Below are 27,173 nucleotides of genomic sequence, written 5' to 3'. Positions count from 1 at the left end.
CCCGCAACATGTAATGCCTTCCGGCCCATATCCCACAATATCATACAACAAACAATTACCCGGATTTCCATCCGATAAAAGGGTCGGCCTTGGTGCCTTAAACCCTATAGATATAGTGAGGATAACTCACCTTGAAACTGCCGACTGAACAGATAACCCGAACTGCTCCGATCCCTGATACGATCTCCACCACTGGACAACCACCAATGCACTGAACTCAAAACCATAACCAACAATTACCAAAATACTCCTAGAAACCACTGGTCAACCCTTGGTCAATTACTAGGTCAAAGTCAATCCCTGACTGACCCTACTCGCCGAGTCAACCCTATGACTCGCCGAGTTCCCAACTCAAAACTTCACTCAATCTGCGACCTAACTCGCCGAGTCACCCCGAGACTCGCCGAGTCCAACAACTCTGAGTCCATTCGCACATAACTCACCGAGTCATCCCTTGACTCGCCGATTCTTCGACTCAACCAGAAAATATTGGGACTCTTCGACAAGACTCGCCGAGTCCAAGAACAGACTCGCCGAGTCTAAGGCTATCTTCAACCTACTCGTCGAGTCGTTCATCCAACTCGTCGAGTTCCAGACCATCTTCATCCAACTCGCCGAGTTGTTCTTCCAACTCGTCGAGTCTCAGCTCGTCTTCAAGCAACTCGTCGAGTCCACCCATGTGACTCGCCGAGTACCACCGGTCTGAATCCATACAGAAGCATCCCAGGCCATGCAATTGGTCCAAAACATAGATCTAGCCTCCTACAACTCATCCATCACGTAAAGTGGTAAACTTTACGTGAATCCAAAGAGATCTACGCCTTATTCACTTTGGTTTAGGGTTTGGGACATGTAAGCTTCACTAAACACTCCAACACAGGGACTTTCATGCTCTCTGATTCTTCTTCATTCCAGATCTGAGGTAGCAACCTCAGATCTAACCTCTAGACCTCCAATTACATCCATAGATAAGTTCCCACAAACCCCAAAATGAAGAAACAACATATCAACAGACCAAGAACGAGATAATACCTCCAATGGACGCCCCAACTGTAATGAAATTCGAATCCAAGCAAAGCCCCTTGCTCCAAGCCTTCAATCTCCCAAATTTCCTTCAATAATCATCTCCTTCAAGCTCCCAATTGAGATAGGATCACTCACACACGAAGGCTAAGGGTTTCTGGACTTGGAGATGAATGAAGAGGCTGAGAGTGGGCTGTTATGTTCTTTATATAGGGCTCAACCCCGAGAATTAGGGTTTTCTCCACTCAGCGCCTACTCGCCGAGTCCATCTCATTGACTCGCCAAGTCGGCTATTTAACACGCGACCAAGTCGCGACTCTACTCGCCGAGTCACTCTTTCCCAAATTACACCTTTAGTCCTTCAACTCAACTCTTGCTATTTCGGGATGTTACAATTCTCCCCCACTTGAATTAGGCTTCGCCCCCGAAGCCTACAACAATACATCTCCAAGGATGTTCCCACAACACGCCATATGACCTTAACCGGACCAGGTCCCACAAGGCATACCCGTCGAAACTCGAACACACTTTCCCTTCCTTTACGGTGTCCTGACCACCGTCTCGAACCGAGCACCGACTGTACCCTCTGATGATCACACTCGATAACCGAGAATTACCCAAGATACATTACTGCCCCAAATCTCAATAATCATTCGACCCATAAGGGTTAGAAAACTTTGAACCGTCAGATCCCCGATCCGAATCCCACTTTATCCAATCCGGGATGACTGAGAGACCCATTCTCAATCTCAGAGCAACTCTCACGAGTTCTCCCCTTGCAACCGCATACACATGCTGAACTAGCTCTAACACCCTCAGGTTGGGAAAACCTGATACACTAATAATATCCTCAAACATTCCCCCGGATAAGCCACTAATACATACCCCCATACCCTGATCAGAATCACAATGAGAGTCCAAGACTCTCGCCCTGCATCCCTTCCGAGCCTCTTGGCTCTACACTTGCGGAATTCCTTCCGCGGCCTCAGCAGACATCCCAAACCGGATGAGCTTCTATTCCACTGCCGCAAACCTGCTGCTCAACAACCATACTCGAATCACTTCTAATCATAACTCTGCTCTGCCGCGTTCACTTCCGTGAACTTGCACTCCCTCTCGGAGTTACCCCTCACTCTCTCTTCCTTTACCAAGGAATCCACTCGACTACATTGTCACTCTGACAAGTGCCACGGTGCTCGCCCAACGCTATACCACCCTTTCATAGCGTATCCGCTATCCATCCAACACACATACTCTGACTCTCATCGCAGGGACTCTTAGCCCATGCACTATCTTAACTCATCAAGATCACTACCCGGGGCCAGACCTTCTAATGCAAACACACTGTGACATACCCAATCCATATCCTCAAACTGATCCAACAATACCTGCAGAGTCTTCAGCATGACTGGACCGTCCTACCAGGCCTTCAGCCCATTCTGGACCGCTAGCATTCATCATTCCGGGCTATCACCCCCGGAAACCCTCCCATGCATACCGTTCTAGCCCTCTGGGGGTTCTGAACTCTAATTCCATCATACATACTCGATCCCGGCCTACTCCCCGGCCTCCACAATCAAGTGCCCTAGGTCTGTATCCCGCCCCGCATGCCCGACACTCGCTCCTATCAGCCTATACTCTAGACTGACAGGACACTGCTGAATCCCAACAGCTAAGCACTCTAAAATACTCATCGATCTCCCAGAGAGTTCTCCAATTCTCCCCCACTGATAGCACTGATTAACAACCACCGGTCGCCATCACTGACCTTCCAGAACAACCCTACACAAAGAAAACACTTACAAGCGGACTGCTTCCCACAAGCATAAACAACCTTAACGAGATCTCATATCAACACTGATTAACCCGCTCGAAAGAAACTCAAACTGCATCTAACCACTCCTCGGAAAACCGATGCTACCTGGCCTTCAACCCAATGTCGCATCCCCACTAATAACCCTCACGAATGATAACCAACGAAAGCACAAAACGCCAAACTATAACCATACCAAACCCTCAGGGAACAACGGATACCAAGACAAAAACCCGAAACACGAATCCATAACCATGCCAAACCCTCAAGGAACAACGGATACCAAGACGAAAACCCGAAACATGAATCCATAACCATGCCAAACTCTCAAGGAACAACGGATACCAAGACGAAAACCCGAAACACGAATCCATAACCATGCCAAACCCTCAAGGAACAACGGATACCAAGACGAAAACCCGAAACAAGAATCCATAACCATGCCAAACCCTCAAGGAACAACGAATACCAGTACAAACAATACACCATAATAATCGCAAGATAACACGACATCAAGAAAGAAGCATACCCGCAGCTGCATCCGACACTGCTCTGACCTCCTCAGCCGCAAGCTGATAAGCACGATCCTGAGCCCTTGGGGGCTCCGCTCCACCCTGACCTTCTCCTGAAATCCTCAAAGTGGCCGGTGCTGGAGCCTGCACCGGTCCCGCGGAAAACTGTGGACAGTTGACCCTCATACGTCCAATCTGACGACAATGATAGCAAATCCTCAAATCCCGAACCGGCGCTGACCACCGACAATCCCTCGCATATTGTCCCTCCTTTCCGCACTTGCGGCATGCACCACCGAACCTGCAAATTCCGGTGTGACTCCTCCCACACTTCCCACAAGTGCGGCTGCTCCGATCCCCCATCCTAGAATCAACGGTCTTAGACCGTTTCGTTGCCGGCTCCGACTGAACCGGAGCTTGCCTCAGCTCACGCAACTGCAACTCAATCTCTAACTCACGCCGTCGGGCGGCCTCCTGCAACTCCAACAATGTCCCGCACCTCTGTGCGGACACAAACTGTCTGATGTCTCTCTTTAGCATACTCAGATATCGGGACATCTGAGCCTGCTCCGAAGCGAACTCAAGGCAGAACATCGCCCTCTCAGTGAACATTCTGGTGATTTCCGCCACCAACTCTGAAACCTGCTTCAGCTCGAGGAACTCCCGAGCAACCTCTCCCTCTCTACCTGCGGAACATAATGAGTACTGAACATCTCTCTGAACTGATCCCATGAAATCGCAGCCCTCTGCGCATCCAAATATGACCCCGTGGTCAACCTCCACCAATCCTTTGCCCCGAGCCTCAACAGGTTCAGAGCACACCTCACCCTCTGATCAGCAGGGCATGAACTCATGAAGAAACATCCCTCCACGTCCGATAACCATCCCATAGCAACAATCGGGTTCTGAACTCCATCGAAGGTGGGAGGCTCCGTATTATCAAAGTCCCGATATTGAAAATCCCTATCAGCTCCTCCCCCTGCCGCTGCTACAACCGCTATAGCCGCCGCGGCAGCCGTCTCTGCGAGGGCCGCATAGCGCTCATCAAAATACTCAACCATGGCGGTCTTGACCGACCCAAACAACTCCGGCAACTCAGCCCGGAACAATGCAGCAACCTCATCATGCAGGATCTCGCGGATCCTCACATCCAACTCGCACGAGCTCATCTGACCAATAATCTCGGGTGGTGCTGACCCGTCCGGAACTCCTCCTCCTGCACCCGATCCTAATCCGGATCCGCTTCCAGCATGCCTCGAAATCTCCATACTGAAAATATATTAGAACACCTCAGACTCTTCCCACTAACCCGGGAACCGACTCTCAACCCAACCATAGAGGTCATGGTTTCCCTGATACGCGTATGGGTCCTGTGCTTTCAGTAGTACGGGCCCATACTACCTTCCACACCTACCCATATTTGTATGAAGTACTACCACAACACCCTAGAGAAACATGCATAACAACGCTCAACCCTCACCACTAGGGGAACACTGAGAATCTCCCATAAGGAACCCTAGGCTACAGGCATCACAATCAGGCAACATTAACATGAAATCCTGAAGATCCCTAGCCTAACACTAGCATGGATTTCTATCAAAGCTCAATAAAACAATTTTCATGAATGGTAATTTGGGGTTACTTACTGGCTCCGGTTGATCGTACCTCCGCATCCTCCTTTACTTAATTTAAAAAAAACATTTTATTTCCTCTTTTTAAAACCCTCTTCGATTTGAGACTGGAGTCACACGAGTGTTCCTCCAATTCGCTCAAACCAAGACTCTGATACCAACTTGTAACAACCTCAAAATTTCGAAACAATTAAAACTTTTCAAAAACAACCCATTTTAATAACGTTATTACAAAAAGGTTTTCGATACATTATTTAACAGAGTATTTCCCAGGTCCATTTCATAAAACACCAACGCGAGGAACGGTACGATCATGCCTTTGCCTTGCCACAGACTCCTGAGAACCTGAAAACATAAAACCACAACTATAAGCCCGAAAGCTTAGTGAGATACCCCCAAAATACCAACCACATATACGCCCTTCCAGGCCACAACCTTCCGGTCCAAACATATCGCCTTCCGGCCCATTGCGTAATGCCTTCCGGCCCATAACATAATGCCTTCCGACCCATAACATATCGCCTTCCGGACCGCAACGTAAAAGCATATATATATATATATATATATATATATATATATATATATATATATATATATATATATATATATATATATATATATATATATCATGACAGAACATAGAACAACCGTGCATACCGGGTTACACTCCAGACCAGACGACCATACACATAACATGTAATCATATAGCAGTTCACAGTTAGCAAATCGATCAACAGATCACATAACATATCATTACCCTAACCAAGATACCAGCCTAGCCGATCACTAGCATAACATCACCCTACCACTCAGCCAACATAATAATTATGCACATACGCCTTTCCAGGCCATGACCTTCCGGTCCACATCGCATTGCCTTCCGGCCCGCAACATGTAATGCCTTCCGGCCCATATCCCGCAATATCATACAACAGACAATTACCCGGATTTCCATTCGATAAAAGGGTCGGCCTTGATGCCTTAAACCCTATAGATATAGTGAGGATAACTCACCTTGAAACTGCCGACTGAACAGATAACCCGAACTGCTCCGATCCCTGATACGATCTCCACCACTGGACAGCCACCAATGCACTGAACTCAAAACCATAACCAACAATTACCAAAATACTCCTAGAAACCACTGGTCAACCCTTGGTCCATTACTAGGTCAAAGTCAACCCCTGACTGACCCTACTCGCCGAGTCAACCCTATGACTCGCCGAGTTCCCAACTCAAAACTTCACTCAATCTGCGACCTAACTCGCCGAGTCACCCCGAGACTCGCCGAGTCCAACAACTCTGAGTCCATTCGCACATAACTCACCGAGTCATCCCTTGACTCGCCGATTCTTCGACTCAACCAGAAAATATTGGGACTCTTCGACAAGACTCGCCGAGTCCAAGAACAGACTCGCCGAGTCTAAGGCTATCTTCAACCTACTCGCCGAGTCGTTCATCCAACTCGTCGAGTTCCAGACCATCTTCATCCAAATCGCCGAGTTGTTCTTCCAACTCGTCGAGTCTCAGCTCGTCTTCAAGCAACTCGTCGAGTCCACCCATGTGACTCGCCGAGTACCACCGGTCTGAATCCATACAGAAGCATCCCAGGCCATGCAATTGGTCCAAAACATAGATCTAGCCTCCTACAACTCATCCATCACGTAAAGTGGCAAACTTTACGTGAATCCAAAGAGATCTACGCCTTATTCACTTTGGTTTAGGGTTTGGGACATGCAAGCTTCACTAAACACTCCAACACAGGGACTTTCATGCTCTCTAATTCTTCTTCATTCCAGATCTGAGGTAGCAACCTCAGATCTAACCTCTAGACCTCCAATTACATCCATAGACAAGTTCCCACAAACCCCAAAATGAAGAAACAACATATCAACAGACCAAGAACGAGATAATACCTCCAATGGACGCCCCAACTGTAATGAAATTCGAATCCAAGCAAAGCCCCTTGCTCCAAGCCTTCAATCTCCCAAATTTCCTTCAATAATTATCTCCTTCAAGCTCCCAATTGAGATAGGATCACTCACACACGAAGGCTAAGGGTTTCTGGACTTGGAGATGAATGAAGAGGCTGAGAGTGGGCTGTTATGTTCTTTATATAGGGCTCAACCCCGAGAATTAGGGTTTTCTTCACTCAGCGCCTACTCGCCGAGTCCATCTCATTGACTCGCCGAGTCGGCTATTTAACACGCGACCAAGTCGCGACTCTACTCGCCGAGTCCATCCATGGACTCGCCGAGTCACTCTTTCCCAAATTACACCTTTAGTCCTTCAACTCAACTCTTGCTATTTCGGGATGTTACATTACTCACACCAACGTGGCAAATGAGATGGATTAGTTTTATCTTCGTAGCATTACGTGGCATATGAAAACTGATGATTAGGATGGGGGTCACGGGGTGACCCCTTCGCATTTTCCATAAGGACCTTTTAAAACCTAAAAAAACAAGTTTGTACCCTTCAAAGGAAAAAAATCATGATAGACCATTTAAACTGATATACTATACATTATTGGGGTATAGTGATAATAACTACCCTACATTCTTTAGATTAAAAATTATGTATAGTGTGTAAACCTTGAACAAACTCCGATTAAACCCAAAATCCATGGCTTTATTTTTGTATATTAGAAAAAAGAAAAAGCAAACATTATTTAGATATATGAGAAGCAAGTATTCTTTTAACATATATCTAAGAGTAAATTACACGAATGGTCCATGTGGTTTTGTATAATATGCATGCTTGGTCCCTAATTATATTTTTAACTCAGACGGTCCTTATAATGCATTTTGGTTGCGGGTTTGGTCCCTAACAAACCTAAAAAGACTATATTACCCTTATTTTATTTATTTATTTATTGTTTATATCTTATATTTTAAAACCTTTTTATTATTTATTTGAATTTTGATGTTGAATGAGATCCACTCAACAACCCTTTCTCTACCCATTTTTTAACAGGTAACATCACACACACACACACTCTCTCTCTCTCTCTCTCTCTCTCTCATCCCATAAAAAAGAACTGAAGTACAAAAATCAGTTAATATTATGCTCAATCGGAAAAAGTGGTTGTGAGATGGAGACCTTAGAGGTCATCGGAAAACATGGCTACTCAGAGACTATTGATATCATGCTCAATCTCAAATGACCAGTTCTCATCTTTCACTTATCTAAATGATAAGATATTGCAAAATTCTAAGAACAACAAAGATTTGATCGCAATTGCCGAAAAATGTTTATGATCCTGTCCCCTTGTCGGAAAAGTGTTGATTTTCATATCCAAGGCACATTTTCCGAAAAACACCAATTTCCTTTTGCCTGAAAGCTCTACTCCCACGACAACCACCACATAGCAACCACATGTACCAGAAAAGGCGTTTAACCTGGTTCTATTTCCGGAAAAGTGTCGATTTCAGATGTAAGTTGTTCCGACTTCAGGGTTAGGGTTTACTTCTATTTCAGACCATTGTCAACGACGACTTGCCAAAGAATATCAACGTCACCAGAACGATAACAATGTTCCGACTTCAGGGGTTTGGGTTTGTTCACAGGAATTGAAAGATGGTGAGTAGAGGGTTCTTGCAGATGGCGATGCAGATGAATAAGAGAATAAGAAGAAGGCTCATGGTGACAATAGTGATGGTGTTAGCAAAGGTAGATCTAACCATTTTAGATGAAAAAAATGGTGCATTTTGGGTTTTGGTGGGAGAGGGATAATTTAGGAGTGGTAGGAGATGATTGAAATGTAATGATGGTAAGGGTTTATGTTGGGTCCTACCATATTAATTAATTAGATTTTTTTTTAAAACAAATAAACAATAAAAAATGGCAGTTTAGTCTTTTTTTTATATTGAGGGAACCAACATGCAATGGAAATACATTCGGGACGGTTTGACTTTTAAAAAATAATTAAGGATTAAAAATACAGATTACCCTAAACCATAGGGATCATCCATGTAATTTACTCTAAATTAAAAAAATGGCTAAAAATACTTTTTTGGTTAGATTTGTTTTTTGTTGGTATTTTAATGATTGCTGATTTTGGTTAAATTGTTGCTGTTTTGAACTTTTGATGTCTAAATATCTTTTAATTATTATTATTATTATTATTATTGATACATGTTACTAATGATTGAATGGTTGCAATATTGCATCAAATGGTCACTTATTTTTGTTATTTTGGATGTATGGAAAACAAGAATTACATTAGATGGCTGACTGATTTTTTTAATGTTGACAACGTTAAAGCATGTAGAATATTTTTTGTTATTTCGAACTTGGCACTATTGGGCTTGTTTACGCCCCTATTTTCAAATAGTAAAATGCTTAACAAATTTGTTAGGATTATACAATATATTTTAGTAGATTGGTTGCCATGTGTAGTCGTCGTCCTCAATGGCATGAAGTGAAATCCTGTCATATGTCAACCAACTACCAAGTCGTGGATGCCACTCTATTCATTAGTCGTTGTTGCGAAAACATATATATAAAACCTCTTCAACAAATGTCTCCTCTCAAGACGATTCAAATTCAAATTCTTAGAACATATACGGATCAATATGGCTTCCATCAAAATAACGAGGCTGAATAAGATCACTGAGAATATTTTAATGAAATGGAGAGGCGCACTTCGTATTTTCACAACAACCCTTCTTAGCCTCCTCCTTCCCCTCTCATTCCTCCTCCTAGCTCGTCTTTCCACCGCTGATTATCTTTTGTCCCTGAATGATTTCCCGGCGGCTCAGCCACCCTCTCTGGTCTTCTTCTCTCTCCTCCTAAATTCCATCCCACTCAGCCCTCTCCACATACTTGTTTCCCTTCTCTGCGTTGCTTCCCTTGTCCATACCTTGAATAATGGCCGGATCACTTTCCCAAGCTTTTCCGTTTCACCAGGGACCACCGTCAGACCGCGTTTGTACACAGCGTGGATTGTTCTCTGCACGTTGCAGGTTTGTGTTGGACTGGGGATCGAAGGGAGCATAGGGGCTGGCATCGATGGTTCGGGTTTTGGTCATGAGAGAAATTTTATATGCAGGATTGTGTTTTTCTTGGGGTTGTATGCCACGACGGAGTACTGGTGGCGAACGATAGTGAAGCCGGTGGTGGATGATACAATATATGGTTTTGAGGTGGAGGAGAGATGGGTAGAGAGGATGGTGATGGGGGTTAGTTTGGGTTGTTTGTGGTGGTGGAGGTTGAGAGATGAGGTGGAGTCGCTGGTGGTGGTGACGGAGATGAAGAGAGAGATGGATGTGGGTGTTGGTATGGTTGATTTCATGGGTTGGTGGTTGTATTATTTGGTGGTGACGATTGGGATGGTTAGGGTGTTGAAAGGTCTCATTTGGTTCGGCCTTATTTTACTTTATCGTAAGGTAGAACAAGTAAGAGATGAAAACGATTCCCTTCGAGTTGAAGAAAAAGTCTAATTATCACTTTTTTTTATAAGGTTTTTTTTTTTCAAATTTTTAAAACAAGAATTTCTTGGTCATATGATGTAATGTTCATAGATGGTTGGATGTTTAATTAAATCCCTTTTATTCAAACCCATTTATTTTAAATTTTAATTATCGTGATTAAATTTTAAGGATTAATTATATATGGGTTGGATTCTATTCTTTCATAAACTCTAATCCGAACCAATAAAACTCTAAATCTAAAATTTTGTTAAGGTGTTATCATTAAAACATGTCATTGTTTGTTTAATAGGTTTATATATATATATATATATATATATATATATATATATATATATATATATATATATATATATATATATATATATATATATATATATATATATATATACTACTTATAAAAGAAATCTAACTATTTCTATAAATAGATTGAATATAATAATAATATTTTTTTAAGACGTTCAAACTATTAAGCTTGAAGTACAACCCATTTATAATATAATAATATTAAAACTTTAACCCTATCATTTATCCCCTAAAAATCTTGTATCAAATTAATAGAAGAATTCATTTGCAAATTGAACCCGTCAATCTCAACACTTCAGCCATTTGAAGCGGTCAATATCAACAATTCATAGAGGATCTCTTCTCTCACATTGGTAACAAGTCATCTCATAATATCTATCTTCGTAATCCCTTCAAAGTAAGAAATATACGCACACTCTCTCGAAGAACCCTAACCAGTAACCAAGACAGTATAACCACCACCACCACAGCCGCTCTGCCTCCTTCCTCCTTCAACCAACCACTATCACGACTACCGCCCTTCCTCTCACCCACGACATAAATTTTCTTTTGGAACATAACATTTTTCTTTAAAAAAATATCATTGAAAGAAACTATTTGTCCCCGCCGCTGTGCGCGGGTAACGGCTAGTATATATATATATATATATATATATATATATATATATATATATATATATATATATATATATATATATATATTCTAATCATCACTTTTTTTTATAAGTTTTTTTTTCTTCAAAATTTTAAACTAAGAATCGTCATATGTTGTAATGTTAATAGATGTCCTCTTTGAGATCGAAGGTTCAAGTTTCGTCGTCGACATAGGTGGAATAGATGTTGTTAGCTTAGGAGTAGATTAGATATGTCGGTTCAAAAAAAATAGATGGTTGGATGTTTAATTAAATCCCTTTTATTTAAACCCATTTATTTTAAATTTTAATTGTTCCATTGATTAAATTTTAAGGATTAATTACATATATTGGCAACAAATTATCTGGATTTTATTCTTTTATCAAAACTCTAATCGGGTCCAATAAAACTCTAAATCTAAAACTTTGTTACGGTGTTATCATTAAAACATGTCATTGTTTGTTTAACTGAAATTTTAGTCCGGTTTATGTTTTAATCCTAAACTAATTTTTGTTTACGAAAAAGTCCCAAAAACCGCCAAAAGTTTACATTTTGACCCTTTTTGACTGGTTGGAACCGGTAACAAATTAATTTGGGATTATTTCATAAATAGACCCAAAATATTGAGACTTTTCTGCAAAAACAAAAAATATTAGGGTTTTTCTGCAAACAAAAACCTTATTATTATTATATTAAAAATATAAATAAGTATACTATTTTTAAACTTTGTTATTATTAATATTATTAATAATACATATAAATACATTTAAATTAAAAAAATATTAAAGATATTTTATAAAGGTAAAAGTTGAGCGGATGGTAATGCTTTAAGCTTTGAAATCATGAATGCATGTTTGTATATTCTAACTTTGTATATGGTCATTTCACGTTTGTTATTATTGTTTTTAATTCAAAATATTAACATTTAACAATTTAAAAGAAACTACTGATTTTTCAAATTGTTTACAAATAGTAAGCATGCAATATGCGTGTATGTCTTGTGTGTAAGTTTTTTTGAATTACTAACATGTGTGTTGCTCTTTTTCATTACTTTATTCTTGTGGTTTTTTTGGAAACATAGCAGATAGAGTGTGATAAAGCAAAATAAATCATATTACTTTCTATTAAATAAGATATTTTAATTAATATTTTCGAATTTTGATATGGGCCACCAATGTAAATATTTATTGTGGATCTGTTGGATTTGAAAAGAAATCATTCTACCTTAAGAAATTTTATATAAAAAGTGAGAAATCCTTTTATCTTAAACTATTTATACATAATTTTACAAATAGGCAACTTCTTTTAAATTGTTAAGTGTTAATATTTTGAATTGAAAACAATAATAAGAAATGTGAAATGAATATATACAAAGTGAGAACATACAAGCAATGATGTCAATGCTTAAAGCATTACCATCACCACCACCTTCACCTTTAAATAATTTCTTTAATATATTTTTATTTAAATGTATTTATATGTATTATTAAAAATATTAATAATAATGAATTCAAAAATTAGTATACTTGTTTATGATAATAATAATAATAATAATAATAATAATAATAATAATAATAATAATAATAATAATAAAGTTTTTGTTTGCAGAAAAGTCCTAATATTTTTTTTGCAGAAAAAATCCCAATATTTTAGGTCATTTTGTGAAATAGTCCTAATATTTTAGGTTAGTTTATGAAATAATCCAAAATTAATTTGTTGTCGGTTCCAACCGGTCAAAAGGGGTCAAAATGCATACTTTTGCCGGTTTTTAGGACTTTTTCATAAACAAAAATTAGTTTAGGACTAAAACGTAAACCGGGCCAAAATTTTAGGTTTTTATTGGAGATTTCTCTCTCTCTCTCTCTCTCTCTCTCTATATATATATATATATATATATATATATATATATATATATATATATATATATATATATATATATATATATATATATATATATATATAGAGAGAGAGAGAGAGAGAGAACTATAATTAATTAACGAATCAATTTTTTTTAAAACTTTTAGAACTTATTTTTTATATAAAAAAAAACTAAAAATACAGACATTCATAACTTTTTATCATTTTTCCAATGATATAAAATTCGATTTTTTTACGTTAAATTCACAATGTCAATCTTTGAAAATTCCCACGGTGAATCCGAAAAATATTTTTCACATTCACAATGTTAATATATGAATTTAGATATTTTTAGATTTTATTTTTTCGATAGAGAATAAGATATAAAAATTGAAAAAAATATTTGGTTCTTTGAAGAACCAATAATTATGGTTCTTTATTGAACTTTTCCATATATATATATATATATATATATATATATATATATATATATATATATATATATATATATATATATATATATATATATATATATATATATATATATGGGAAAAATGAATATACCCTCAAAGGTATATAAGCTTAGGTACCTAAACTCACCATAATATATCGTTTTGTTTGATATATTTATTATAATGTTCTTCAACTTCAATCTTTAACTTGATTTACTTTCAAGATTTTCAAATTTTCATTATTATCCTCCTCTTACATCACATCTTTTTAACGAACATCAATTAGACTATATATATTATAGTTGAAAATGAAAATTATGTAAGAGGAAAATAAATGTGAAATTTATAAAAATCTTTGAATGAAATCAAGTTAGAAGTTGAATTATAAGAACATTAGACAATTACAATGTATATATATGATACAAAACGACATAGTATGGTAAGTTTGGGTACCTAAGCTTATATACCCTTAAGGGTATATTCACTTTTCCCTATATATATATATATATATATATATATATATATATATATATATATATATATATATATATATATATATATATATATATATATATATATATATATATATATATATATAGAAGTGTTCAAATAAGAATATTTCTTATTGCAAGGAAAACAAATTTTGACCATACAATTTTTTTAATCAAAATTATAAAACAATATTCATAAAAATCAAAAAATAATTACAAACAATTAAAAAAGCTACTAACCAAAACCATTCACCGCCTACCAGCGCTACCTACCACCCTTCATCACCTCCACCACCCACCATACCCACCACCACTCATCACTACCGACCACCACTACTCATCACCACTACCCACCTCCACCACCCCCCGCTACCACCACCCCCGCTAATCACCCACCAAAACCACCACCTGCCACCACCATCACCACCTACCTCCACCACCCCACCCACCTAAATTACCCATCACCACCACCCGCCACCACCACCACCCATCACCACCACCACCTATCACTACCCATAACCACCACTCGCCACCTCCATTACCACCCACCACATACCACCGCCCAACCAACACCACCACCTGCCAGTGGCGGCCTTGGGGTGGTATCGGTGGTGCGGTCGCACCAAGCCTCCGATCTTAAGGGGTTTCCGATTTTTGTGATAATTTATAGTTATAGTATTGGTATTTTTGTAAAATATATTTTTATGTTTTATAAAAAGTAAGATTAGCCTAGTAACATTTGGTTCCAATTTTAGATGCATTTTAATTATGAAAAAAAATCAACAAAAATCAAAATCTAATCATAAATTTAAAATTTATCAACAATTAAAAAAAATGCAAATTTGTTTTCTTTATAAATTTTTGACAACGTTTTTATACTTTATAATCTCACCAAAAAGTAAGAAAAAATTAGACACTACCAAACCTAGTAATTGTGTTGCTCATCTCTCGTCTTTTGGCTTTTGCTGTTCTAAATATCTCTTTTATTGCTTACTGCAAATTAAGGGTAGTATTTCATCTCTTTTAATTTTTCAACCAACCTTGTCGCTTGATTGCACTGCTTTGCTTTCTGTCATATCTCCGTGTTTAATGCTCCATAAAGTTAGTGAATAATGAAGTTGTTATTGGTTTATTTTTTTATGTATTGGTTTGAAGAGGCTTTGGATTGTGCGAGAGCTATAGCTTCTGATTTGGAAATTGATCCAGTGTTTGTTGAGAAAAATAATAAAAGAAGAGTTGGGGTAATTTAGTAATTATTCAAAATATATATTTATGGTTATGTAGTGGGACCCAATTATTAATTGGGTGATGTTTTGATATTGACAGATCGGGAATCTGTCATCCGGCAACTGGGGTTGAATCTCTAGGACTTCAGCAGTGTGGGATTGAGTCTGTGGGACTTCAGCAGTGCCTGGTGAGTCTTCTCACTATGCTGTACCTGGAAGGGTATCTATGTGTGACCGAAAGGTCTGGTATGCTATAAGATATATGCATTGTATGTGATTAGTTACCTGTTTTGTATGTGTTATGTATGATATGATTGATATGGGCCGGAAGGCATTATGTTATGGACCAGAAGGCATTATGATGTAGACCGGAAGGTCAGGGAGTTATGGACCGGAAGGTCGACACGGGTAGGATCGGAAGGTTTACCGGGTTGGGACGGAAGTCCCCTGAGACACATGGACCGGAAGGTCATGGCCTGGAAGGATGTATGTGTGTAAGTGGTATTTTGGGATTACACTATGTGTTATGTGTTTCAGGTACGTTGTTTCAAAGGAAAGGAGTCGGCTTGGTTGTAGCGCATCACACTATGTTTCCGCACACTGGATCCTTGGGATTACACTCTAATATGGTTTTATGATACTTTGTTTGATTATTGACACTTTGGTTTTTGATATGAGAATTTATTATGGAAGTTTTTATATTGATCGGTTTTATTCAATAACTTAAAATAAAAATGAAATTTTTGGCCTTGAATTTTGGGACATTACATTTTTTTTTATGAGAATGACATTGGGTCATTAGAGCCGATACACGAACTTTCACCTCAATAGTCATTTAGGATTCAATATTTTGTGTACATAATTGATCAACTATTGGTTCATTGGAACGAACGTGTAAATATGAAGACATTGATGGTGATGATTTATTCAACAAACTAGAGTTGTTACAAAAACATTTACCGGCTGAACACAATACATCTAACAGAATACTAAATTTCTTAAAAATGATGAATACTTATCCAGTTTCTTATCTAACATACATAATATTATTGACTGTTCCTATTACAATTGCATCAGTGGAAAGAAGCTTTTCAAAACTAAAGCTTTTAAAATCTTATTTGCACTCGACCATGTCTCAAGAGATTTTAAACGCTTTGACATTGATTTTGATTGAGAAAAAGTTTCTTGAGAATATTGATTATGAAAGTCTCATAGATGAATTCTCTTTTAAAAATGCTAGAAGTTCGATGTTTAGAGAATAGTAATGCGTTTTTTTTTTTTTGAAAAGTTGTTTATAACAGTTTTATAGTTTTATTTGATTACCAACGAGTGAAGACATTATTTTGTGGTAGTGAATTTATGAGATATTTTTTAGAAACTTTATGTTTTGAATTAGTGGTAACAAATTTAGTCAATAATATTTACAATAAATTTTTTATGGGGTCTCACTTTAGTTTTTGCACAAGGTCTCCAAAATGTCAAAGTCGGGCCTGCCACCCGCCACCACTACCGACCACCACCTCCACCACACATCACTACCACCCGTCACCACCACCAACCACCACATCCAACCATGCACCACCACTCATCATTACCGACCACCATACTCATCACCATTACATACCTCCGCTATCGCCCGCTACAACCACCCCCACCCATCACCCACCAAAACCACCACTTGCCACCACCATCACCACTTACCTCCACCACCCATCACCACCACTCCCACCCACCTCAATCACTCATCACCACCACGACCCATCACCACCATCCGTCACCATCCACCACCCGCCACCAACTACCACCACCCAACCAACACCACCCACTACCACTACCTGCCACCCACCACCATCTCCACCACCCATCATGTAGCACCTGGTTCCCGGTACGTACTCCTTACAATTTACATTTTTAAAATAATGCATTTTTGCCTTGGACTCGGCAAGTTGATGGGCCAACTCGCCGAGTAGGAGTAGGATAAGGCGCGGGGACTGAACTTTAGACTCTGCGAGTCCGTCTCCGGACTCGGCGAGTAGACCCTGTTTGGGCAAAAACCCTAATCCGGGTGTTTGCACCCTATTTAAACGCTCTAACTTGGCCTCCTTTGTCCATAACACTTCCAGAGAGCTGTAGAGCGAAAACCTAGCCCCCATATTGTTCTTGAGAGTGTTTTTCGCTTTGTGAAGAAGGTTTGGAGCTTAGAAGAAGAAGGAAGAGGTTGAAGTGTGCAAGGAGGGGAGATAGATCTGGAATCTACACTGTGAGAAGCTTCCATTCAGGTAGAAAAGTTCTTACCTTGACCACTAGTTCATTAGATCCCCTTTTTGTCCCAAATTAGTGGTTTTCAATCCCTAAAACCTCAAGCTCCATGTGTTAATGCTCTATGTTCTAAAAGGACTCCAGATTTGGACCTTATGGGCGTATTAGAAGTATAAAGTTTATGTGGTTGAAGTGATTGAGGTCCCCATTGAGTATATGACCTCATTAAGAGCTTGGTTTTGCCTTTTTGAGCTTATAGGGCCAGGCATGCACGTAAAGTTTGCAACTTTACGTGATAAACATGTTGGATTAGTGTCTAAGTCCATAACTATTTTGGTATGTACTTGACCCGATGGTGCATGGTCCTTTTGGGTTGCCTTCACCAAAGCAACTTGATTGGAGAAATATATAGAGAGAGAGGATAATATGATTTATTAATATGTTATAAGAATAATATATTAAAGGAGAAATCATATTAGTTTAATCAATATTGGTCAATAATTAATTAAGAATTAATTTTGTGATCAAGTGTAATTAATTAAACTAGAGGGGCTGAATTGTAATTATGTGATAGTTACAAAATATGGTAATGGTTATCCTAAATATAGGTTGAACGAATTCAAGGAGATAAGGATCCTTGAAATCATCCAAAGGATAAAGGATAAGGGTTTTCAAAGCTTATCTTATGGTTGCTTGGTGGGCAAGCAACTAGATAAGGATAAGGACTAAAACCCTAATCCTAACCCTATATAAAGACCCCTAAGGCCTTAGAATTCGTGGACTTCTTCCCAAGAGGATCTAAGGACGAATTCCTACCCTCCTCCTCTCTCTTTATACCTTCTCCACTTGCTCTTGGTGTTTGTAAGCCATTAGAGGAGTGACACTTGTGACTCTAAGCATTCCAAAGTCAATACAAGGAGATTTGGGATTGTTATTGCTACATAACAATCAAGGTAATATTATAAACCTATTCTTATGTTAATATGATTACTTATATGCTAGTATTAGGGTTTCTTTATGTGTTCATAATGTTGTGTATCTAATAGTGAAAACATAGATCCAATTATAGGGTTGCATGCACACATAGGATTGTCTGTATAAAAACCAACAGTGGTATCAGAGCCATTGGTTTTTTGTTTTCAATTAGCATGATACAAATGTATGAACTTGAAAAATTAGGGTTTATGGCCAATAAACCCTAGGAAGCTTGAATTTTCGAAATTTGGGTTCTTGAACCCTGATTTTCGAAATTGGTTAGGGTTTCCTAAACCCTTTCCTTAGCCACCAAATTTTTCGAATTCTAGGGTTATCCAACCCTTGATTTTCGAGATTAGCCTCCTCCCCAAGATAAGATCCTAATTTTTAGGGATTTGGATTATCCGATATCTTGTAATTATCCTTTAATGGTTATATATGGTAATTAGAGATTATGAGTTATCCTATCCCATGATTTTCGAAATCTATAGAGATATTTAAGGGATTAGGATATCTTAATTGTTTAATTGGTAATTATCCTTTATGATTTAGATAATCCCTTATGATTTAATAATTTAAATTAATAGTTTAAGATAATTATTAAATCAAGAGTTTTAATATTTGAAATTTTAATTTAAATGGTATTAAATTTCGAAAATTTTAAAGTGAGATTGAAACCTAATTGTTTTGAAAAGTTTCAAAACTTGCCCTCAAGTTTTGGAATTTAAAAGTTGATTAGGAATGTTAAATTCTAAAACCCTAGTTTTGAAAAGTTCAAATACACCCTTATGGTTTTATTAATTAATTAAGGAGTATAATTAAAAGAGATTTAATAAATCCATAAAAGTTTAGGTTAACCATTTAATTGAATTAAAAGTGTAATTGTTAAAGTTAACCACATAGTATTTTAAAAGTATAAAATGCACCCTATACTATATATATAACATTAAAAGTCTAACATTATATATATGTATGAGTAAAAGTCAGTCTTACCGTTAGTAGGCCTCATTCACGAAGCTGGTCTATAAGGGGTGTTTAAGGAAATTGCCTATAATATGGCGATTGAATGGGCATCCACTCTTACCCACCGCACTCTTGACTAGTGGAGGGTCGTTAGCCGAACGGGTAGGATAGGATGAAACCTTCCATTATAAGTATAATGAAATACAAAGTAACTAAATGTTTTTCTAATTCCCAATCTTAGTTACTTAGGCAAAAGTGAATTGATGCAATTCTAGAAATTACACTTTGTGCCCTTGCGAAGACGTTAGTGGAGTGTGTGTGGTTTACCGGCACACTAAATGGTTCTAAGAAAAGGTTGCAAAGGGTGACTCAATGTTTGTCATACTTCGGTGGAGCGTGTGTGGTTTACCGACACATCGAATGGGTGATTGTAACATGTGAGGGCACCATGTAGTTTGCATGGTTATTCACACCCGCTTTGTGATCCTCGGTATCCCAGTCACAAACTAGAGGGGCATATCAAGATTTAAACATGCCATTGAAATGTTCAATGAATCTCAAAGGATCTATGAGTTTTCATAGATTTAAAACTTAAATTTATTTTTTGTTTTTTATGGTGGAAATTAGTGAATCGTCATTCACTTACCTTCAAATATTTTGCAACTAGATTACGGCATCCCTTTTCTAGGTTGTAGCATATTGTGTTGGGTCCTAGCCTTGGAATTTCATTTGGGTGATTTACCAAGGACTCAATCAATCAATTAACTTGAATTCGTTTTTCTCCCGTTTTGTAGATGTCAAAGTTCGACAACTATGGTCTTCCCGAATCCCGTGGAACAAGTATTCCACATGAAGATGATATTCCATGATTCGATCGAGGAACAAGAAATCATGCTTCACTTCCTCCTCCTCCTCCAATTATTCTCCCTAACCCACAAAATTGTAAAATTGAAAGGTTCAATATCACTCAAGCCCCTTTGGCAAGTAAACATAAAGAAGGAAAGTCGGTGTGTGCACACGTCCTAGGGATGAAGTCGCACATTGATAGACTAAAAATGATGGGATCCGTTGTTAGTGAAGTGATGTCTGTTGATTGGGTTCTTCAGTCACTTCCCAACTCGTATAGTGAGTTCGTAAGAGAGTACTATATGATGAACCACGACGTGACACTTATAGATCTCACCTACATGCGTATTGCTGCTGAATCAGCAATGGTTTGGTGCAATAGAAAAGAAAAGTTGATTGGTGAATCTGCCTTCAAGACCTCTATGGATATAGACAATGGCAATGAAAGACATGCAATGATCGAAAAGTTTGATCAGAAGAGAAAGGCGATGTCTGAAGTAGTTCCATGTGTTGTTCCAAAAGAGTCAATTTGCTTTTATTGCCAAGAGAAGGGGCATTGGAGACGAAGTTGCCCTAATTACCTAAGAGATCTAAGAGATGGGAGAGTCAGAAAGTATGGCTCCACTTTAGGTAAAATCCACTATATAACTCCGTTAAGTTCCTATTCATTGATTCTTAATACATGATGTAATAAGATTGCATTTGAGTGTTTTGCAGGATCAGTGAAAAGAAAGGAAGCTTGTTGAGAAAGCAAGATGAATCTAATCACCAAGAGATGGATCTCGATCGCATGAACTAGAAGATTAGATTTTGAGCTTAGATAGTTATGATAGAGTTGTTATAAATTTTCATTTTTTACATAGTTTTCAATGGATTTTGCATTGTAAGGACAAATGTTTTTCCGCTGCGTTTATAAATAAAATAAATTTTTTTGTTTGACTTATTTATTTATTTATTTGTTTATTTCCTTGCAATGAAATCATTATGAAAATTGATGTTAGCATATTTCTACAACGAATGGATATGATTCTTAGTTATGTTATTTATGGAAATGTCGAGAATTTACTAAATAGGGGGAGTTTCTCATCGCCCAAAGTTTCAATTGGACAGAAATTTGGAATCACGCAACTTTGTTGCATGATGAATGAGAAATTTCATATTTGGAAATTAGACTGATTCGTTGACAAAGTGTCAAGTGAAGAACTAGGAAATCAAGCACACAAAGTTGCGTGTTGATTAAGTGCACCATAAGAGTAACAAAGACTTTCGTCATGATTTACTAAAGGTTTAGTAAATATGATTATACTTATAGGATTAAGTGTAATTTTGTATTGATTGAAAAGGTTTAAATCAATAGCAAAACGAATAAGAAGAATCAAGTAGGCAAAAAGATAAAAGTTTCTCCATTCTAAGAAGAAGGGAGAGTAGATTTTATACTTTATGATAGGTCTTAATGATTAAGAACCATATCTCAATTGATCCTCTAAGTGAGTCTTAGTACAATTGTATGTTTAAGAAGAGGAATCAAGGATTGAAGAAATGGTTAAATCAAGAATTCTATCATACTTCGTTCCAATAACAAGTCTTAAAGTTAAGATTGTGACAATAAGTGAAAGGTTTTAAAGGTTTATAACATTCATCAAATGTGGAAAGTTGTGATGTCTTGGATAAGACAAAGACCAACTACGACCAATTTATGAAGTGTTTTGATAAAAACTACACTAACTCTTGAATATTTGTTTGTCAAGAAATGTTTATTGACAAAAGAAGCTTATATGTCAAGGAGTCAGTGGGAGTCTTAATGGTCTTGAAAAGTTTCAAGAACAAATCAAATAAACCTTATCAATCATCACTAGCGCACGAGTTGAGGTTCACGACCTATCGTGTTGACGTTATTTTGTTTCTATGCCATTCAAATTGAGTTAATTATGCATGTAAGTTCTATGAGTTCTCATTTGAACACATAAAAGGCAAAGCACCTTAATCAATGAAAAGTACATTGATAGGAAAAGATGAGATGCTTAACTACTTGGAAGACGTGGTGGGCAGCTGTGCTACCATGAGGCAAGAAATCAAGATTAAGAAAGTTCGGTTCATATGAGTCTGAATTTGTCGTAAACTTTGGTTTTAACAAATTCACATGGATAGGAACACATACACCGTTTAAAATCTAAGTGTCATAAGATTTCCTCCTTCATGAAAATGGTTGTGAGGAAATGCTTTCACTAAGAAAGATTTTAAGAAGATAGTGATTGTAAAATTGCATTCTCAAATTTGATTATGGTTACGGTATCCCTTTCCATGATTCGAATTGTGAGGTTTGGCAATTAGTCTTAATCGTTAAGACACACATATAAACTATCTAAGGAAAAGGTGTATAAGTTCAAGAAGCCTTGATAAAAGGATTATCAAAGCATTAAGTATTAGAAACATGAACTTAAGAAATTCAATAAGTATTATTTTTCTGGAAGTTAAGATGTTTATGAATACATGTCGAAGCTAGTGGGAGTATAAGTGTTATGTTTTATAGTAATCATCATGATAGTGGGAGCATAAAAGTTATGATTGTATGCTTATTATGGAAAGTATTGCAAGTTGGCAATATTAATTATAGAAAAACAAGAGTTATACCTTGCAAAGTCGTAAGAGTTGTAAAGTTGTTTTGCTATAATTAAGGGAGAGAATATTATGCTTCATTTCAAATCTAAAGGATTAGGTTGAGAAATGTTAATAAATTTAGTCAAAGGTACATAGTGTGTTCTTAAAATTTCGATTATGATTACGACATTCCTCTTCATAATTCGAATTTTGAGAACATAGCAAATAAAACATTATGCGTCGTGACTCATACGCTTCGGGTATAGGATCGATTGCAAATGCTTTAATATTTGACCATTCTAAAATTTTCAAAATGTCTAGCGCATTTAGAGGAAAAAGGGACTAGAATTGGTTTTGACTAAAATAATTAAACAACTAACAAAGGACAATCCAAAGTTCAATGAGGATTGGTTGCTTGTGAGTAGTTGGAAGTATAGTATTGGAAATTATGGAAATGTTTCCATATTGGATGGACCATATCAGGAATAGATAAGATTTTATTAAAAATAAGTTGTCATATGGAAAATATGGAAATGTATCTATATTGGGAATTGAATATTGAAAATCTATGTCTAGATTAGAAACTTTTATGCAAAAGGATGTTCAAAGGAATGTACTTTGAGTGAGAGACATCATATCTAAGGATTTGTCTTGTAACAATCTACGTTAGAGGACTTTGTAATATCATTGGCAATAGTCTTTGAGACTTTGGTGCAGTGACATTACAAAAGGATCGTTGCATAAAGTGTTAGAATCTAGTATATTCTATAAGTAACAAGAATTTGATATTCTTACACTTAAGAAAATGGATTTGGAGTTGTAAAATGAGAATGATTGGAAATGTGTTCAATTTGTTTATTTCACAAAAGTAAGAACCATAGGTAAACATTGTGTGCATGTTAGGAGCATGGGACAAGTGTAATAATTCAAGTAAGAAGTTGATTACCCGAAACGACAAATAATGAGTAATCGGTATGGTGATAAATAAAAGGAGTTTTATTTATACTCAAAAGTTTGAGGCCATATGGGATTAGTATTATTCTTGTGTTTCACTTTGCATGTTTTGACTTCCATAATAATTGAGTTTATTAAGAATAATCGAATTATTCGAACAGGCCACAGTCGTTCATATGTTGGAAGTAGATATGAATGAAGACTGTCATAAATAGGTGTGTGGATTGTCTAGAAAAGTATTAGACATAAGCAAATGTTTGCTGCAACGTTCATGAGTGCTTACGAATATGATTTGAGCATTGGATTAAACCCACGCTCACTTGGATCACTTCATGAATTGTATCACGAGTGATTTGTGAGACGATAACATCTTATATTCTTGAAACCGAGATGTGTGAGTTGTATCTTGCGAATCGGTTGCACATTGATAATATGTAAACGCACTAATAACTTGGTGTTATAAAACATATTGTTGTGTGCAATTCGGTGAGTGAGTGCAAGCGAGCATTGTATCAAAGTTTATCCGTTCCTTTTATCCAAAGTAGGATAAAAGCGATATCTTTGGGCCCCTCGATGGTTTAGTGATGACATACGTAAATGCTCGGCCGGGCTAGGTTTAATTTGATTTGTTCAATTAGTCTATCGTTATAAATCAGAAATCGAGAAGTAGTACAAAGAGAATGATTAGAAATCATATCTCATATGATATCTAGAATGGAGGAATATATGATCCCTTATCTAAGGACAAACGTATCTGATATGATCAGAGTTGACAGCGGCTTTGGAAAGCTACGATTGCAGATCGGGATCTGAAGTCATACGCAGAATAGTTATTAGACTTATCCAAGTGGGAGACTGTTGGATTAGTGTCTAAGTCCATAACTATTTTGGTATGTACTTGACCCGATGGTGCATGGTCCTTTTGGGTTGCCTTCACCAAAGCAACTTGATTGGAGAAATATATAGAGAGAGAGAGGATAATATGATTTATTAATATGTTATAAGAATAATATATTAAAGGAGAAATCATATTAGTTTAATCAATATTGGTCAATAATTAATTAAGAATTAATTTTGTGATCAAGTGTAATTAATTAAACTAGAGGGGCTGAATTGTAATTATGTGATAGTTACAAAATATGGTAATGGTTATCCTAAATATAGGTTGAACGAATTCAAGGAGATAAGGATCCTTGAAATCATCCAAAGGATAAAGGATAAGGGTTTTCAAAGCTTATCTTATGGTTGCTTGGTGGGCAAGCAACTAGATAAGGATAAGGACTAAAACCCTAATCCTAACCCTATATAAAGACCCCTAAGGCCTTAGAATTCGTGGACTTCTTCCCAAGAGGATCTAAGGACGAATTCCTACCCTCCTCCTCTCTCTTTATACCTTCTCCACTTGCTCTTGGTGTTTGTAAGCCATTAGAGGAGTGACACTTGTGACTCTAAGCATTCCAAAGTCAATACAAGGAGATTTGGGATTGTTATTGCTACATAACAATCAAGGTAATATTATAAACCTATTCTTATGTTAATATGATTACTTATATGCTAGTATTAGGGTTTCTTTATGTGTTCATAATGTTGTGTATCTAATAGTGAAAACATAGATCCAATTATAGGGTTGCATGCACACATAGGATTGTCTGTATAAAAACCAACAAAACATGCTCAAGGAACATGGATATATGGTTTGGAAGCGTTGCATGTCTCAGATTTAGTCTGTATGGGAAATGGGTCATAGGGACTCGGCGAGTCCTAAGGTGGAACTCGGCGAGTTCTATGAAGGTGCCCTTAGACTCGGCGAGTTGGATGAACAACTCGGCGAGTCATATGGATATTGCCTGGAACTCAACGAGTTGTTCTTGGACTCGGCGAGTCGGATCGCGAGTCGGTTCTATAGTCTCAAGTAGTGAGTTAAGGGTGACTCAGTGAGTGGGAAGAGGGACTTGGCGTGCAGGACCAGGTTAGTAGGAGAAGGACTCGGCGAGTCTGTGCCATGACTCGGCGAGTCCAGTCAACTGGAAGTTGACTTTGACCAAGGAGTTGACCTTGGACCAGGGGTAGGTCAGTCATTTGATCTGAGGGTATTTATGAGTGGTTAATCTATGTTTATGGATTTGTAGCCGAAGGATTTCCGGTGCAGCAGTCAGACGTCCGGCAGCCAGACTTTTGGTAGCTACTTTTCGAGGTGAGTTTCCTACCAGTAGGAACGGGTCTAAGGCACCTAGATAGCGGAGTGTAGGCGAGGCCCGTATCTTTTAGCTATTCATCATATGATTGTATGGTATGTGGTATTATGGGGGAACTCACTAAGCTTCGTGCTTACAGTTTAGAGTTTTGGTTTCAGGTACCTCTTCAGCGAAGGGGAAGGAACTGGCACGGTAGCGGCACATCATACACACCCCTTGTTTTCCGCATTATGAGATTGTTCTGGGATTTGTACTCTGACACTATGGTTGATTCCATGTATTGGTTTTCAGACACGTAACATGATTTAAGAAACGATATGATCGAATGTTGTTTATTTTCAAATGTTTTGCAAGGTGTTTAATTAAAAATGGAATTTTTGGACAAAAAAAAATAGGTCGTTACACATCATCACCACCCACCACCACCACCAACCACCACACCCATCACCACCACCAATCACCCATAACCATGCACCACCACTCATTACCACCACCCACCTTCACCACTACCCGCTACCACCACCCCCATCCATCACCCACCTACCTCCACCACCCATCACCACCACCTCCACCCATCACCATCAGTCACCACCACCACCACCACCAGCCCCCATCACTACCATTCATCACCACCATCTGTCACCACCACCCGTTATCAACCACCGATCAACACCATAACCACCGACCCACCTACCATCCGCTATAATCCCCATCACCACCACCACCACCACCACCACCACCGACCACCACCTCAATTGTTGTTCTTGTGTATATAATCACATACGATTATATGTATTTAATCACATCTGATTTATATAGACAATATATGTTTTTCCTAATAAAATCATATGTAATTAGATACACATAATGACATATGATTAAATGTATATAATCACATATGAATAAAATGCACAAAAAAAAAACAATTACTGAATCGAGAACGCGAAAATGAATACTGTCCACATAAAAATCATATGAGATACACATAATCACATGTGATTATATGTA

The 27,173-nt window shown here is 37.8% G+C and overlaps 1 protein-coding gene across 1 annotated transcript; it reads left to right on the top strand.

The window, feature by feature from the left end:
- The first annotated feature begins 9,432 nt into the window (after positions 1-9,432).
- On the top strand, positions 9,433-10,540 carry LOC145014366 (uncharacterized). Its single transcript, XM_078972742.1, has one exon. The coding sequence runs from the start codon at positions 9,557-9,559 to the stop codon at positions 10,421-10,423; it is 867 nt and encodes a 288-aa protein (XP_078828868.1). The 5' UTR covers positions 9,433-9,556; the 3' UTR covers positions 10,424-10,540.
- The last annotated feature ends 16,633 nt before the right edge of the window (positions 10,541-27,173 follow it).

This window comes from Lactuca saligna, chromosome 9 (assembly GCF_052625555.1).
Source record: "Lactuca saligna cultivar CGN05327 chromosome 9, ASM5262555v1, whole genome shotgun sequence".
NCBI lineage: Eukaryota > Viridiplantae > Streptophyta > Magnoliopsida > Asterales > Asteraceae > Lactuca > Lactuca saligna.
Note: the sequence above shows the minus strand (reverse complement) of the source record. Positions and strands in the feature narration are given on the sequence as shown.